Consider the following 17,857-nt stretch of genomic DNA (forward strand, 5'->3'; position numbering starts at 1 on the left):
CCCAGCATTTCTCATGATGTACTCTGCATATAAGTTAAATAAGCAGGGTGACAGTATACAACCTTGACGTACTCCTTTTCCTATTTGGAACCAGTCTGTTGTTCCATGTCCAGTTCTAACTGTTGCTTCTTGACCTGCATACAGATTTCTCAAGATGCAGATCAGGTGGCCTTCTATTAGATTCTAAATGCCCACCACAAAGTATCCTTAGATAAAACAAAACAAACAACATAGAAAGAAGGATCTAACCCACCCTTTTCCAAAGAATTAAATTCCCTTTAGTTTCTGCTTATTTTTGATTATTCTCCAATGCTTTTAAATAGTATTTTCAAAAATATCTTGTTTAAAGTTTATTGTAGATTTTTGTTGGGGTTAGTGTGATATAAGCTATTCTGGAACTGGAACATACTTTAAAAACTTTTTGTATGGAGATTTAGCTGATTAATAAACAGTTATAGCTTCAGGTGAACAGCAAAGGGACTCAGTCTTACATACATATGTATTCATTTTCCCAAACTCCACTCCCATCCAGCCTGCCACATAACACTGAGCAGAGTTCCACATGCTATACTGTAAGTCCTTGCTGGTTATCTATTTTTAATACAGCAGGGTGTACATGTAGGCTTCCCTGTTGGCTCGGTAGTAAAGAATTTGCCTGCAGTGTAAGAGACACAGGAGATGTGGGTTCCATCCCTGGAAGAATTTTTTGAAAGAGTACAATTTGGAGCTTTAGATGGAGCTGCATTGTAGGCAACATTCTCTTTTCTTGCATTTCCTGAAAGTCTGATCTTTTAGGGAATAGGAGATCACAGAAGTGACAGAATTCAGTTCCTAGAGCATTTAATCCAAGAAGCATAGGGAGAAGAGTTGATTTAACAATTTGTTGATCAATTAAAAGTGGAACTCAGCCAAAATTACCTATAAAAATTCCAAAATTACCTATTAAGTGTATTTTTTTAATATTTACTTATATGTGGGGTAGGTGGGGGGCAGGGGTTGTTTTTCCCTGGTGGATCAGACAGTAAAGATTCTACCTGCAATCTGGGAGACCTGGGTTCAATCCCTGGGTCAAGAAGATTCCCTGGAGGAGGAAATGGCAACCCATTCCAGTATTCTTGCCTGGAGAATCCCATGGACAGAGGAGCCTGGCGGGCTACAGTCTATGGGGTTGCCAAGTGTCAGACACGACTGAGTGATTTACACACACACACATTTTATTTTATGACTGCACTGGGCTTTAGTTGTGATGTGCAGCCTCAGTACTTTTGGCCCGAGGGTCCAGCTGCCCCAGGGCAGGTGGGAGCCTATTACTAGTTCCTCAAACAGGGACTGAATCTGCATCCCTGGCATTGGAAGACAGACTGTTAACCACTGGACCATCAGGGAAATCCCTGTAGTGTATATGGTTTCTTGTATATAATCCTTTAGATTAATTTAAACTTTTTTGTCAATATTTCTTTACATGCATTATTTTTTTCAATATATTTCTGCAGAACATCAAAAAAAAAAAAAAAGAAAGAAGGAAATTAGCTTCCCACCTAAACAAACTATTTATCTTCTAATGATCAAGTCTAAAAGTTAAGAATGTTTCATTATTTTCATGCACATGTTTGACTATTTCAGGTTCACTTACATCTAGAGCTTGAGTAAATGAGCACATTAGAACAGCAGCAAAAAGCTATTTTATTTTAATTCTCTCTCAAACAACATATTAAAAAGCAGAGACATTACTTTGTCAACAAAGGTCCATCTAGTCAAGGCTATGGTTTTTCCAGTGGTCATGTTATGGATGCAAGAGTTTGACTATAAAGAAAGCTGAGCACTGAAGAATTGATGCTTTTGAACTGTGGTGTTGGAGAAGACTCTTGAGAGTCCCTTGGACTGCAAGGATATTAAACCAGTCCATCCTAAAGGAGATCAGCCCTGGGTGTTCACTGGAAGGACTGATGCTGAAGCTGAAACTCCAATACTTTTGCCACCTGATACAAAGAACTGACTCATTTGAAAAGACCTGATGCTTGGAAGGACTGAAGGCGGGAGGAGAAGGGGGTGACAGAGGATGAGGTGGTTGGATGGCATCACTGACTCAATGGACATGAGTTTGAGTAAACTCTGGGAGTTGGTGATAGACAGGGAGGCCTGGTGTGCTGCAGCCCATGGGGTCACAAAGAGTCAGACATGACTGAGCGACTGAACTGAACTGAACTGAACTCTCAAATGTGGATCTACTCTATGGACAAATTTAAAGCCACACAACTGAAATGTAGAGGTGACGCTATTCCATTCTATACAATGATACTTGAATTAAGACAAATTCCTTTTTTGTTTTTACAGTGGGGCGCTTTTGGATGTAGATTGCCTGAATTTTAATAAACTGCAAGAGAGGTATTTCCTCAAGACAAAGAAATTCTTACTGATTGGAGACAGTAAAATATGTGTGAAGCTTGAAAAAAAGAACATGACTTGCAGAAAAGTGAACATAGTCAAGATAGGTAAGAAGTTGTACATGGGGATATGTTGTCATTTTTCTGATATCTGAAGACAGATAGATATCTGTGTCTAAAGTTTTGGGATGTTAAAAGTGAACAAATCATGAAAACTGTTTACAATAGAAAAGATCAAATTCTCTAATGCACATAATTTTTAAGAGAAATGAAAGTTTGAAGCTGATGTTATTAATTCTTACTGTGAGGGAACTCTGAGGGTCTTCAAATTCAGCTATGGGAAAGGGTGACTGGCACTCACAGCCTGCAGGAAGTGTTCATCTGTTTGAAGTGTCTAGCGGGAGCTGGGCCTCAAGTACTTAACTGACTCACATCCTTTCCTACCTCACTTTACCTTTTCCTGAATTCCTTATAATCTTCTCCCATATGCCTACTATATTCTGAATGTGTTTAGCTAAATTACCAAGTTGTTTTTTTAAGTAAATATACCTTTTTTAAAAAAAAAAGAACTTTTTATTTTTCACTGGAGTATTGCTGATTAACAATGTTGTGATGGTTTCCAGTGAACAGTGAAGGGATTCAGCCATACATAAAAATATGCCTTTTGTGTTAGAATTCTCCAGAGGAAACTGAAACAATAAGATAGAGGGGGGTGGGGAGAGATGAGAAAAATAAATTTATTTTAAGGAATCAACCATCATGGTTGTAGGAGCTGGAAGGTCTAAAGCCTATAGGGTGACCAAGAAGGCTAAAAAATCAAGCAAGAGTGGATATTTCAGAGGACAGGAAAGAGCTGAAATTCCAGAGGGCAGACCAGGAAGTCTTGAAACTCAAGTAGTGATTCTATGTTATATTCTTAGGACAGAATTGCTTCCTCTTCAGGGAATCTCAGTCCTTACTTTTAATGCCTTCATCTGATTGAATAAGGGCTACCAGATCTTAGAGAGTAATCCATTTTATTCAGTCTACTGATTGAAATGTTAGTCATGTCTTTAAAGGAGTTTCCAAGGTGGTGCATGGTAAAGAATCCTCCTGCCAAGCAGAAGACAGGGGTTCAATTCCTGGGTCAGGGAAGATTCCCCAGAGAAGGAAGCGGCAACCCACTCCAGTATTCTTGCCTGGGTAGTCCCATGGATGGAGTGCCATTTCCTTCTCCAGGGGTTCTTCCTGACCTAGGGGTCATACTCATGTCTACTTCATTGGTAGGCAGACTCTTTACCACAAAACCACCTGGAAGCCAAGTTACATCAGTGTTAATTACCAGTTCTCCATTCAGTTACCAAACAAATAAATCAACCTGATAGATTGGGAGTATAGACACAAAATGTTTTTTTCCCATTACTTACAGATTTATGACACTGAGGTGACTAAGGTTCTTCTTCAAAACCTCAGAGATACCCTGGTGGAGGGGAAATGTCTAAGCCAGTTTTGATATGTTGGTGCAATGGAATCCTAACTTCTTGTATTCATTCTGCCTGTGGAAATTGACAAGTGAAACAACACATGTAGGGGGAAACTATTCAAAGTGATTGAAGGGTGCCTTTTTATTTATTTATTTATTTTTGCTGGTTTTAAATACTATGGCTCTGTCTCTCCCTATTTGCAACCCCTCCCTTCACCCTTCTGAAAGAAAATTAAGGTAAGGGAGTAATAGTCATTAGAGACGACAAAGAGAAACTTGGAGCCTAGTTCTCAGCTTTGTACCACTAAGATGGAAGATGGTAATGAGTGAACACAGAAGTTTCATGTGTGAACAAGCATCATGTGAAAAAGCAGAAGTAGAGTAGAAAAGAGGCTGTAGACACAACCAGTGTGAGTGCCTCAGATGGGTGGCATGACTGGGTGTCTCAGTCTGGGACACAAGCAAGCTGCATTTTGGTCATTTGGAGGCTTGGCCTCTATGGATGGATGTTCGGTTTGTGCACAGGGCACTATATCTAAAGGTTCACCACTTACACTGCAAATCCATGTTCAGTCCCGGAGAGCAGGCAGAGAGGGCAGAGACTCTGTCCTGTGCCAGAGTCCTGGAACCCCAGAGGAGAGCCCTTTCCTACAGAAACCTACCCAGCTCATAGGACTCACAGGCCTCTTAGAGCTAGAGCCTATGAACACTCAGGGCACACTCCCAGGCTCCTGATGGCACCCTGTCCCCTGGGAAGCCCCCAAATTTCATATACCCAGCGCTTTTAGAAGTCCACATTCCATGCCACCCAGCAGACAGCAAACCTTACAGGTTGCCTCCTCTGAGGGGCCAGGGCAGAGACAGCATGTGAACCCCACTGGTAGCATGGGTCTGTGAAGGGGTGGTATGAGCACCTCAGGGCTTCAGAAAGCACAGCCAGGCAAGGATGAGTGGTGGTGAAGACATGTCTCCCCGTAGCGTCTTCTTCTGGTTCCTAATGTGACATCTCTTTACTAGAACTGTCATTTAACTAAACTGAAATTGGATGCTTCTGATTACTCCGCAGAGCCCAGCTCCCCAGAAGCCAGCTGCCCTGTCACTTACACTCCCTTCTCTGGGTGTGAGCCCCCAGTAAGTCTGGAGGGACAGTTTTCTATTTCTCCCCTTTTCTTGTCAAGGTAAATTGATATAATAGTTCAGGTTGTGTCAAGAATAAATGAAGTTTTTTAAATGTTGCTTGAGGAATGAACACCTTTTTGCTCAAATGCATCCTTGAGGCTAGAAGCAGACCTGTGTGGGAGAGCCTGAGCAAGCCTGTGGGAGAGAGTGAGGCACAGAAATGAAAGCTAAATGAAGGAGAGCAAGTTCATTTGTATCGATTTTTTTTTTTTAGATTCCACATATAAGTGCTATCACGCATTTGTCTTTCTCTGTTTGACTTACTTCGCTTAGTATGATCATCTCCAGGGCCATCTGTGTTGCCGCAAATGGCATTATTTCACTCTTTTTAATGGCTGAGTAATATTCCATTGTGTATATGTATCACATCTTTATCCATTCATCTGTCAATGGACATTTAGATTGCTTCCATGTCTTGATTATAAACAATGCTGCAATGAACACTGGGGTGTATGTATCCTTTCAAACCAAGCTTTTCTCTGGATGTATGCCCAGGAGTGGGATTGCTGGCTCATATGGTAGCTCTATTTTTAGCTTTTTGAAGGAACCTCCATACTGTTCTCCATACAAATGAACTTATTTACAAAACAGAAAGAGACTCACGGAATGAACTTAGAGAATAGATTTATGGTCACCAGGTGGGAAGTGTGAGGAGGAAGAATAGATTGGGAGGTTGGGATTGACATGTACACACTACTTTATTTAAAATAGATAATCAATAAGGAATTACTGTAAAAAAAATAAATAAAAATTTATTAAAAATAAATCAACTGAAGGAGAGCGAGACTCAGAATGAAACAGATTTAGATTTACACCCTAGCAGACTTGGGTTTGATTCCTGGGCCAGGAAAATCACCTGGAGAAGGGAATGGCTACCCACTCTAGTATTCTTGCCTGAAGAATTCCATGGACAGAGAAGCTGTCTGACGGCTACAATCCATGGAGTTGCAAAAAGTCGGACATGACTCAATGACTAACACTCTCTTTCAACTCATCTGAACTAGGGCCTGGAACTTCTTATTGGAGCTAATTAACCTCTTAGTTTCCTCATCAGTATAGTGGCTTAGGGTATTTCCCAGTGGCTCAGACGGTAAAGCATCTGCCTACAATGCGGGAGACCTGGATTCAATCCCTGGGTCAGGAAGATCCCCTGGAGAAGGAAATGGCAAGCCACTCCAGTACTCTTGCTTGGAAAATCCCATGGATGGAGGAACCTGGTAGGCTACAGTCCATGGGGTCGCAAAGAGTCGGACACGACTGAGCAATAGTGGCTTTGAGTAATCATTGACACGAGATGGTGTAAGTAAACTTGACACTGAGTATGTGTATAATCAACATTGGTCTGTTCTTCTCTCAATTCTTCCATTACTGAGAGGCCTTGGGAGATGGGAATGAGGCAAGGAATTCGGTATCAGAGGTTTTGTTGAGAATGTGACTTTTAATCACTGCCTTGAATGGCAAGAAGGAACTGGCTTGGCTGGTGTCAGGGGGCTGACAGTCTTCTCTGTTGGCCTGTTTCTCTACACCCACTGCCTTTCCTCCTGCTTCCCTTTGGGGTATCTTGCCTTTTTATAGTACCTCTGAGGGTAAAAAAGGGTAAACTTGCTCTTGCACAAGATATCCAAGGGTAAAGAAAGAACCACTTCCTCTTTTTCAGTACGTCTAGGGGAATCAAGGCTGGAAACACTTAGGCAACCACCACTACAAGCAAGTGATTATGACAAGAGAGTTAAACTTCAACATGTGAGCTCATTTAATGGGTCAGTAAGTCAGTCTTAAAGCCCAGCTCACATAGCCTGAAATCCAGCTCAATCTACTGAGTGAAATTGTGATGAACACACACTCTCTCACGAGCAATAAGTTTAGGTTAGATTTTAACCTGTGCAACCCCCAAGCTCTGTCTGAAATCAGCCATTCAAACAAGTAGCTGTCCCATCCCTAGACAACTAACTTCCCAGGCATTGGTGAAAGACCAGCAAAGAGGTCAAGATAGGGAAGCCCCAAGTCAAGGGTGGGAGGTAGCCTGACAGACATGCACTCCTAGGATTTCAGTACCTTTCTCAGAATTTGTTCAACCTGAAATAATACCTCTTCCTCCAACAACATTTCATATCTAATGCCTGTGATCCTAGGCAGGTATGCAGAAGGAAGAAGCCAGAGAGGAACTTAGAGCTAATGCAAACAAGACTGAAGGAGTGGGCAGCCTGAAGTCACACTGAAAGTTATGAGCCAGGGCTGGGATGCAAACACCCAGCTTCCATGTAGCTGAGATTAGGTGTATAAGGCCCCCAGTTTCATTGGAATAATGAATACTCAAAGTTCAAATACTCCTGCTTTGGGGTAGTTGGTAATAAGGTCTCTAGTACTCAAAAGGGGAAGAGAATGTGTTTTCATGTAAAATCAGTACCAGCAACTGTAACTAATAAGCCCTAAAACAGATTTCTCCAATGGAGTTTTTTTCTTGCTGATGTGAGAGCCAAAATGGGTGTTTCTAACCTGTGGGAGGTGCTCCTTCAAGCGACGTTCAGGATTCCTTCATCCTGTGGCTCCACTCTCTTCCACCTATGATGCCAAGTAGCAGAAGGGGATCCAGCAGGTAGTCATGCATGTGGGGTTTCTGGATCAGGATGGGAGATGGTACACATCACTTCCACCCACATCCTTCACAAGACCACACCCAACTGCAAGGGAGTCATGCTTTGAACCGGGAAGAATAAGAAATGTTTTTTACTGACCCAAGAAAGGAATGTGATTTTCAGAGTAGATGAACTTTAAAATTTTTAATTGTTTCCTTGATTACCCTATAGAATGACCTTATTTCTTTTTCCTTTCCAGTTAAACCTGAGGCTCCTTTTGACGTCAGAGTCGTCTATCGTGAGGGAGCAAATGACTTTGTGGTGACATTTAATACATCACACTTGCAGAAGAAGTATGTGAAAGTATTAATACATGAGGTAGCCTACCGTCAGGAAAAAAATGAAAATAATTGGATGGTATGTAGGTCAACTACATTTATGCATTGTAAAATTTATGCAGATGTGTATAAAAGTATCTTAATAAGTAAGTTATATGTATAGAATAAAGTATATAAAAACTATAAAATATATAAAACTATAAAATAGGAACTTCTTAATGCTATGTATTTTACAATCTCAGAGGTACCTTTACCTGAGAAAGGTCCCTAGAAATTTTATGCTTGAAATGAAACTTTTATTTAAAAAATCTCCCCAAAGTGTAAAAGGTTTAGGCTTCACAAAAACTGAATCTTCTCTGGCGCATTCTTGTCCTAGCTCTCATTTTTTTCCTTGCCCTATTTTTTGTCTTTATAATGTTTCTTAATGATTAACCATTATGGATTGAGACCACATTCATCCTCTCTATTTGGGAGCCTGAAAAAGAATCACATTTAGCACAACTCTCACAGGCAAACCAGGCAAAAAAAAATAAAAAGAAAGACAAGTCATCACGTTGTAGCCACGATATGGTTTGATGGAGTTGTGGAAACAGCCTGAAGTAAGTAGGAGAGGAGATGCAATATGTCCTTCAATTTTTTCAAGTCTGAGTTCTTAAATCCTTGAAATAACAGCTTAATTTTCATCCTTATAAGCTGGAGGGTTACTTACACTCCATGAGTCGCTGCAGTTGAAATGGTCTGACTGGCTCCACAATCTGTATTGAGGAGAAAATGGAAGAGAATTAGAAGGTCTCAGGGCTTCAGGTTCCTCTGGAGTCACTGGCTTAACTTTCATCCTTTTTGTACCACACTGACAGAAGACAGATAACAGTTGCTTTCTCAGGGGGAAAGAGATCCTACTTATCCATACTATTTTATTTTCTCAGGCCATGATCAGTCTTTTGTGTTTGCAATTTGCTACTATAAACTACTTCCATAAGTGTAATGCCCACCCCAGACCTCCTTCTATCTCCATTGACACAACACACACAAACTAGTAGGAGCCCTTGAGCCTGTCCCCTTCTGGCATTTATCTGAAAATTGCATCAGTGGGAAAGCAGAGAAAGGAATAATTCTGAATAAATGGTACCAGGACGATCAGTTAACTGGGAAAAATTAAGTTTAATGCTTAACTTGCCCCATATAACAAAAAAATTAAAATAGAAGATGATTTAAAGAAATCATGTAAAAGTGAAACTCCAAACAGGCTAAAAAGTTTACGGATAAATGTTTATATAATCCTAAGATGAAGAAGAACATTCTGAGCATAAAAGCAGTAAAAGAAAGCACAACATGGAAACATGCAACTACATAAAAATAAGTGTTTATAAATATCAGCACATACAATAATCAAAATTGTAAAGCAAATTAGAAATTAGGTTTAAATTACCACACATACAACTGACAGATGGTTAGTATTCTTAAAAATATAAAGATGTCTTATAAAATATTGAGAAAAGGACAAGTAAGGATGATAGAAAAATTAGTAAGGAAATTGGAAATGTCTCATGAAATAGGAAATATATAATTTAAATCAGTATAAAAAAACTAACAATCCAATAAATACAAAAGTAAATAACAATGGGCATTACTTCGTCCCCATCAAATTGATAGAGCACTTTTTCCTCTTAAGGATGATAGGCGGTATTGGAAAGACTGTGTCTCTGTATTTGTTCATGATGAAAAATTACATCTCTCCAGAGGAAAATGATTCTTGCTCACTAATCTTACCAGTCCCTTTCATCTCTCCTTGGGATACGAAAAGGGAGAGAAAGAAAAAGAAGATACTGGAGTATAGAAAGTAAGGTGGGAGCCTGGGAGTGACTGATACCCAAGTGGGAGAGCCCAACTCACCTGAATAAAGATAGAGACCCATTGCCTCACTGCCCTCCTTGACCACCTGCAGCATCATTTGTGAGCTCACATGCTTGCTCTGCCCCAGTTCTGCTGCTGACCCCACCGCATTAGAGCCCTTGTCTAACTAATGTGAGACAGCCTCAAGAGAGTGCCCACATGACATAAGACACTCAGCTCAAAATGATTTGGGAGACATGGCCAGCACCTCTTTTTCCACCTTAAAAATGTAGTGCCTTTTTTGCTCCTCAGCGTGTGAATTTAACCAGTACCAAGCTGACACTCCTACAGAGAAAACTACAACCCAATGCCATGTATGAGATTAAAGTTCGGTCCATCCCTTACGCCAACTATTTTGAAGGCTTCTGGAGTGAATGGAGTCCAAGTTTCCACTTTAGAACTCCGGAGACCAACGGCACAGGTGAGACATGACTAGAACTTGTTCCCCCTGGTATTTTACCTGTCAAAGTGTGTGAGTGACAGTGAGAGCCAGAAACATGAAATGAACCCACAAGTTAGGACTCCCAGAGGGCATTCTTACACTTTCTTTGAAAAATGACTTGCCGTCTTTGCCCCTTTGTGAAGAATGCAGACGGAGTGGGAGTAGGACTGTTAGTAGCTGCTCAGCTGATACAGGCTGTCAGGACTCTACTGTCCCTAGGAGCTCCTGGGAGCCTCTTGTTCTGAACAAAAACACCACCACTGCCTCTAGTTTTACCAGTTCAGACTGGGATCCCAATGCCCCATATCTCTAAGGCCCTTCTAGGGAATACCTTTGCAGATGGCAGATCGGTAGGCTGATGTGGCTTTCCCATGCCTCTTTTTCTAGAAGAATGAAGATATCCCAGGGGTCTAAGAACTGAGAACATCCACAAGAACCAAAGAACACAGCTCAGGCAGACCATTGGGGACCCAAAGCACCCCCCCCATATACCTTCCCTTTGGGGGGTGAGCGGAACTACTCTGCCATACTAGCCTCCTCTCATCACCCTGGGAATTTCTGAAGCCACTGTAGGGAAGAGCATCCCCTTATTATCCCTTGCTTGTAGCTTCTTTCTCATGATGGTGGGAGTCAGGCAGGGGGTGCTTCTATCTTTAATGCTGAGTCCCTTTTAAATTTCAAGTAACAGCTGTTCTGGGCCTGGTCACCTAAGTCAGTGCTGAAACCGTGTACAAGCCCCTGTGTCCTTGTCTTTTGAAGTAAAAGACTGACTCAAGAGTTAACAATTGGCACATGTAAAGATGTAGAAACATAAAATAGCTGTTGGGCTGGGATGTGCATGAACGTTCAGTCATGTCCCACTCTTTGTGAACCTATGGACTGTAACCTGCCAGGTGCCTCTGTCCATAGGATTTTCCAGGCAAGAATACTAGAGTGGGTAGCCATTTCCTCCTCAGGGAATCTTCCCAACACAGGGATTGAACCCATGTCTCCTGCATTGGCAGGCAGATTCTTTACCACTGAGCCACCTGGGAAGCCGCTGAACTGGTGAACTGGAAACAATTTAGGTTACAAATCCACCACACAGCAGAATTAGCAACTCACAGTTTCCTGAAAGATACAGGTAAAGCCCTGACACACATTCCCAAGTTGTTTTTTAACAGGAAACAGATCTCCACCAGATGAAAACTGCCAACTTCCAGACCATAGATCCTAGACTGATTGGAACCAGAAGGTTGTGATGCTGACTCCCCATTACCTCATCACCAACTAATCAGAAGAATGTCCACAAGCTGATCATGTTCTGCTCTTTGATTACTATAAGACTTCTCATTCTCCCATTCAAGGCAGGTCACATAGTCTTGAGGGCATTAGCCCACTGTGACCCCCTTTGCCTGGCAAAACAATAAAATCTATCTTTTCTAAATCACCCAAAACACTCCGTGTTTCTATTCAGCACCAGTAAACAGAGGCTGAATTTCAGCAACAGTGTCACTTACTGAAGCTAAAATTCCCCCATAAAAGCCAGTACATCATCCTTTTTACTGAAAAGCAACTTTTAAGAAATATTAAATGGGCTCAAGTTATTCAATAAATTCAAAGCATTCTGAAAGTCTTCCCCATCACATGCTTAACAACTACTAACCAAGATCTGTCCTTGCCTTCCAGGGGAGACGGATCCTGTGTTACTAACTATCAGCATTCTGAGCTTCTTCTCTGTGGCTCTGATGGTCACTCTGGCCTGTGTCTTATGGAAAAAAAGGTGAATTTCTTTTACTAATCAAGAGAGTGGTTATGGTTATTTGGGATTTCAGACAGAGCTCTAATCCTGTTTATGGATAAGAAAACTACAAAGGGAAATAAGGTATTTCAGGAATTACAGTGCCCATCCTCATCCTCAGGCACTGGTGAATTTCCATAGTTAATTTCACAAGAGGTAAAAATATATAAACTGAACACAAGACAAGCCCTCCCCTCAAACCTTTCCGCTAAAATGTCCTAAGAGACTAAGAGTCATCCCTCCAGAATGTTTGTGCAAGTGAAGGCACCCTTGGAAAGGCAGATGTTTTTGAAGTCTTCAGCACACAAACTCAAGGCCCTTTTGCCTTCTGCCCCATGAGAAGGCCATACTTGTTTCATCATTTAGACACAACCCATCAGGTTATTAATGTCTTGGCAAGATGTCCTCAGAGTGTCACACATCCCCAAGATACTCCAGTTTGGAAAGTACCAACCTAAAGCAATTTCCCTGGGCAACTTAGAAAATACATCTCTCTTCCACCAAAATCAGCACAGAGGAGTTGCTACCAGTGAAGAGATGAGTAAAATGACAATGCCTGTTGTGGAAAATAGATGAGCAGATCATATTTTACTTTCACAGCTACACCATTGCCGAGTCTCATTGTCCCTTTTCTCTGGGGCTCATTCCCAGGGGTATATTGTTCTTGTCTTGTTCACAGAGTAGATCACTGACCACGGTCTCTGGTCCAACCTCTCCATGGACCAATGTGACACTGAGGCCCAGAGAAAGCAGGTCATTTGTTCAAGGTCATCCACATAGTGTGGCAGAGCCAAGGGAAAAAATCTGTTCTTCTGACTGCTAGCTCAGAATAAGTGGGAAGATTCATGTGTCTGCTCCCTACTCCTTCATTTTATTGTCCATGTCCTCTTATTTCAGAATTAAACCTATTATATGGCCCAGTCTCCCTGATCATAAGAAGACTCTGGAACAACTGTGCAAGAAACCAAAAAAAGTGAGTGCTTCTGATACTTCTGTCACTCTGTCAAAAGCATCCCAATAGCCAAGAATGACATTGTAGGATTCGGACAGGCTGAACCTCAGGTGCTGGTCTTTTGTGCATCAGATAACTAGAGTCCCTCAAATGATGCCAACGGCAGGTTTCTGGAAGTAGGAAGCTAAAATGCAATACAAGTCTCAGAATTTCCTGGGGTCCCCCAGGGATGGAGGGCATGGCAAGTGGTCACTTTAGATGCTGAAATGTCACAACACCTCCAGAGGCAGAGGCAGCTAGAACGTGGGTAGTTCTCTGACATTCCCTGTAAACCCTTGTCAGAAAGTTCTTTAGCTCTTTTCCTAAACAGATCATTTGGTGATATATCTGTCTGGTGCAGTCTTAATGTCTTCTCTCTTTTTTGATGCAGAATTTGAATGTGAGTTTCAATCCTGAAAGTTTCCTGGACTGCCAGATTCATAAGGTGGATGGCATTCAAGCTAAAGATGAAGCAGAAGGCTTCCTGCAAGACCCTCTTCCTCCACAGCCAGAAGAGAGTGACAAGCAGAGGTTCAGAGCCGGGATGCAGGGTCCCAGCTGGCCCTCCGAGCAAGCAGGCATTACCCCTAAAATTTTCAGAGGAGAGTCACCATTCAGATGCCTGGCTGGGAATGCGAGTGTGTGTGATGCCCCTGGGCTCCTCTCCTCCAGGTCTCCTAATGGCAGGGAAGGTGGCAAGAGCAGACCTCTAGTGTACCAGGACCTGCTCCTCGGACCTGGAACTACAAACAGCTCCCTGCCCCCTCCGTTTCCATTCCAACCCGGAATCCTGACATTGAACCCTGTTGCCCAGGGGCAGCCCATCCTCACTTCCTTGGGATCAAGTCAAGAAGAAGCCTATGTCACCATGTCCAGCTTCTACCAAAACCAATGAGTTGTAAGAAACCCAAGATCAGAACCATCATGATGAATGAAGATGACTGAGTCCCACTCTCCCCCACAGCACAAACAAACAAATTGAATTCGACCCCTCTATGTGGTCACAGGATTCTGAAGCAGCACTTCTGTGGTAGGAGGCAGGAGACAGGGGCATTCTGATTCAGGCAATGCAATGATTCATTTCTTTCAGAAAGGAAAAAAGGGAAAGAGGGAAAGAAAGGATGGAGGAAATGCAGAGAGTTGGGGAGGACAGAAAGGGAGCAAGGGAAGAAAGAGGGAAAGGAGAACAGAATGTTAGATACCATGATCAGGACTCACTATGTCCACAGTCCTGTGCTACTTGCTCTGCACATCTTGTCTCTCTGCATCCTCACAGTAATCCTGGGAGGTGGGCTCAATTAGCATCATTCCCTGCATCACAGATGATGAAACTGTGGCTTAAATTAATCTGTCCATGTTCCCCACTCAGCAAGAGGTAGAATCAAGATTTGCTGCCCAGGAATCTAACTGGAGTCTCTTCCAAGTCATATGCCTTCCTCAGTCAGGGACTGTCCTACTCTCCAAGCTTCACCTAGATCCTGGTCACTCTATAATGTGGTTGTCTCCAACCTCTTTGGCACCAGAAACTGGATTCATGGAAGACAGTTTGTCCAAGGATGATGCGGTGGGGGTGGGAATGGTTTCAGGATGATTCAAGTGCATTGCATTTATTTTGCACTTTATTTCTGTTATGATCACATCAGCTCCACTTCAGATCATCAAGCATTAGATTATGGAGGTCGGGGACCCCTGGTATAATGTATTGTCCAAACTGGGTCACTTTTGCAAGTGAAAAGGAAAGTTGTATGTTATCACTCCAGGACAATAATTGTAAAGTGAAATGTCCCAGGAAAATGGGGACCTATGGTCTCTGGAACTAAAAGAGCTACAAGGAAGATGGTAGGGAGGAATGGTCTCATGATGTATGAAGCACCGCACCTGGCCATGTCTACAAAAAGCTACAAAGCCCATTTTATTCCATTTTTCTTAACAAGTGCTTAAAGGAGAATCAACTAGAAGCCCAGAATTTCTATTGTTACTTACTGTTAGGACCCTCTTGCTCCTCCCACCCAATGGCCTCCCTTGAAAATGGAAGAACCTCTTACTGACTCTGAACACTGGTGTATTTGAGCAATGAGCCAGGGCAAACTCTCCTCTGTGTGTAGAGACTCCCCAACCCAAATACATCTGCTGTCCCCAATTTCTACCAGTATGAACCAGTATGAACGCTGCCAAAAACTTCAGGGAGAAGGAATTACAAGCCCATGCTGCACATAAGCCAATTGTGGCCATGTTCTTGAAGGTTTAGAGAATATATGATGTGTGTCCTCTTGCATTTCTTGGTCCAGATAAATAATTAGAGACTGTCTCAAGCCAAGACAGCAGAGCACTCAGGGGAGTGCAGTTGATCCCTTTTAACAGATCCCCAGACCACCCCCAACAAACCCTGACACTGGGTGTACACAGACCAAGAAGGACACCGGTCTAAGATCGATGTTGTTGTTTGGGAGTTGGTCCTTGTTGTTGTTTACATTTTGCATTTTTTTTTTTGTTCTGTTTTCAGTTTGTTTGGGTAGGAGACTAAGTGTTTTTAATTTTTTTTAATTTTTGTGTTGGTTTTATTTTGTGATGTCTCTGAAGGGAGTTTTAAATAGTGGACTAATAGACCTTATCTTTGGCTTAGATCCCTAATGATAATCAGATCAGTGCAGAATTGTGCCTTCCAAGGCCTTTTCTCTGAATCAGTAGTAATGACTATAGTCCCATAATCCCTTAGATTTGCTCAGTGCTTTTGTGATTTTTCAAAACACTTCCATAAGCATTATCCATTTAGTTTTCTTGGTATGTATTTATGGAAATCTTGCTCTGTGCCAGCCACAGTGATCAAAGACAAGATTGGGACCCTGCCATTAAATATCTAATAAAAGGTAGCTTTAAAAAATGAGTGCTTATAATAACACAAAATGCTGTAATGGAGGCATGTTTAAAGTACCATGTTGGAAGGCACATTTTCAGGGAAAATGCCACAAGAAGTGGTGCCCATCTGTGTGGAGGAAAAGCAGAATCTGCCTGGCATGTGAGCAGGAGACATTTGCCAACAGGTAGACGTGGGGTCTTTACCTTCTGGAGAAATGTGAACCAAGTCTCAAGGAACAGGTTATCACAGGAAACCTCACAAGCTAGCCCTCTTGCACCTTAGTCACAGAGGTCCTATTTACTTATTATCATTATCTTGCCTTATGTGAAAACTAGTACATGGACAGGACAGGTAAGTTACTCAACCTTACATGTCAAGTCAGGACTGGAAGGTGTAACTTTGTATCCCTCATGTAAATAAATCACCTCTCAAAGAAAGAAAGGGAGAGGTCTCAAGGAAGATCAAGTTCCCTCCAGCTTTAAAATGTTTTAATGTTGTTTGATGTAGATTATCATTTGAATTCAGTGTGTGAATGTCTCTGTTACCAGAGTTATATAAAATCTATGTATCATACTCTTATAATCATAACTGCTGCTAATGCTTGATTATGTACTCAGGGAAAATGTATAATGTAAGATGGCAAATTTGTTCTGACCAACCCCCTTTGGGATTTCATTAAGACAGAAAAACTCCTGGTCAGAGACAGTGTATAAATCAGAGATGTAAACTGTTAGTTCTTACAGCATGAAATGAAAATTGATAATTAGGCAGCAAAATTGGTCAATTAAACAACCATATCTGAAGCTAGAAGACCCTGGCTTATTCGATAGACACTTTACCTTCATTCTGATTTTCAGGGGAATTGGCTTCAGAAAAGTCAGGTATGGCCTGTTTCTGATGTACATACTTGTGTTTTTAGAGCATTTCAAGAGAGACTACAAGACTTGGAACTGGCCAGGAAGATGGTGAGCACATGTGATCAGACAGCTAGAATGATGCAGATTGGATGGCATTTCTGCCCGTCCAGTGGTTTTTCTTTCAAGGTATTCCATAAAATATCCATTGTTCACTACACTGAAAGTCTGTGATTTGACTGTGTACTTCCACATGCATTACAAACATTCTGCAGAGCTGCTAAGTATATTACATGTATCCAATGTGTGTTACAATCATATATTTAATTAAATGCTACAGAATTCTCTATGTCTGCCCTTGTCTTCCTGAAATAGGAATAGAAGGCTAACTAGAATGGGCCACACTTCTCCTCAGCCACTGGAGACACAGCAGGGTCATTTGCTGTCATTTTATGGCCTCGGGTTTTCATAGGAAACTTTTTTCATCAGTTAAGCCATTCATTTGTAAATTAATGAATTAGCAATTTGTTGAGGATCTGCAATAACCTCAAATATGCAGATGACACCACCCTTATGGCAGAAAGTGAAGAGGAACTAAAAAGCCTCTTGATGAAAGTGAAAGAAGAGAGTAAAAAGGTTGGCTTAAAGCTCAACATTCAGAAAATGAAGATCATGGCATCTGGTCCCATCACTTCATGGGAAATAGATGGGGAAACAGTGGAAACAGTGTCAGACTTTACTTTTTTGGTCTCCAAAATCACTGCAGATGGTGACTGCAGCCATGAAATTAAAAGACACTTACTCCTTGGAAGGAAAGTTATGACCAACCTAGATAGCATATTGAAAAGCAGAGACATTACTTTGCCAACAAAGGTCTGTCTAGTCAAGGCTATGGTTTTTCCTGTGGTCATGTATGGATGTGAGAGTTGGACTGTGAAGAAAGCTGAGTGCCAAAGAATTGATGCTTTTTAACTGTGGTGTTGGAGAAGACTCTTGAGAGTCCCTTGGACTGCAAGGAGATCCAACCAGTCCATTCTGAAGGAGATCAGCCCTGGGATTTCTTTGGAAGGAATGATGCTAAAGCTGAAACTCCAGTACTTT

The 17,857-nt window shown here is 41.7% G+C and overlaps 1 protein-coding gene across 3 annotated transcripts in view; it reads left to right on the forward strand.

Moving 5' to 3' along the window:
* Nucleotides 1-17,103, forward strand: part of IL7R (interleukin 7 receptor) — a 35,756-nt gene extending 18,653 nt beyond the window's left edge. The window contains exons 3-8 of one of the 3 annotated variants that reach the window (XM_086361401.1): nt 2,335-2,492; nt 7,861-8,018; nt 10,085-10,253; nt 11,943-12,036; nt 12,952-13,027; nt 13,437-17,103. In XM_086361401.1, coding sequence (XP_086217527.1) covers nt 2,335-2,492; nt 7,861-8,018; nt 10,085-10,253; nt 11,943-12,036; nt 12,952-13,027; nt 13,437-13,940 — 1,159 coding nt within the window. In that variant the 3' untranslated portion in view covers nt 13,941-17,103. Of the gene's footprint in view, nt 1-2,334; nt 2,493-7,860; nt 8,019-10,084; nt 10,254-11,437; nt 11,704-11,942; nt 12,037-12,951; nt 13,032-13,436 lie in introns of those variants that run through there. The other 2 variants (XM_086361403.1, XM_086361402.1) reach the window with 2 other exon arrangements.
* The last annotated feature ends 754 nt before the right edge of the window (nt 17,104-17,857 follow it).

The sequence above is a fragment of the Bos grunniens genome, chromosome 20, assembly GCF_055505025.1.
Source record: "Bos grunniens cultivar Pamir isolate PY7600 chromosome 20, Bosgru_T2T1.0, whole genome shotgun sequence".
In the NCBI taxonomy this organism is placed as follows: domain Eukaryota; kingdom Metazoa; phylum Chordata; class Mammalia; order Artiodactyla; family Bovidae; genus Bos; species Bos grunniens.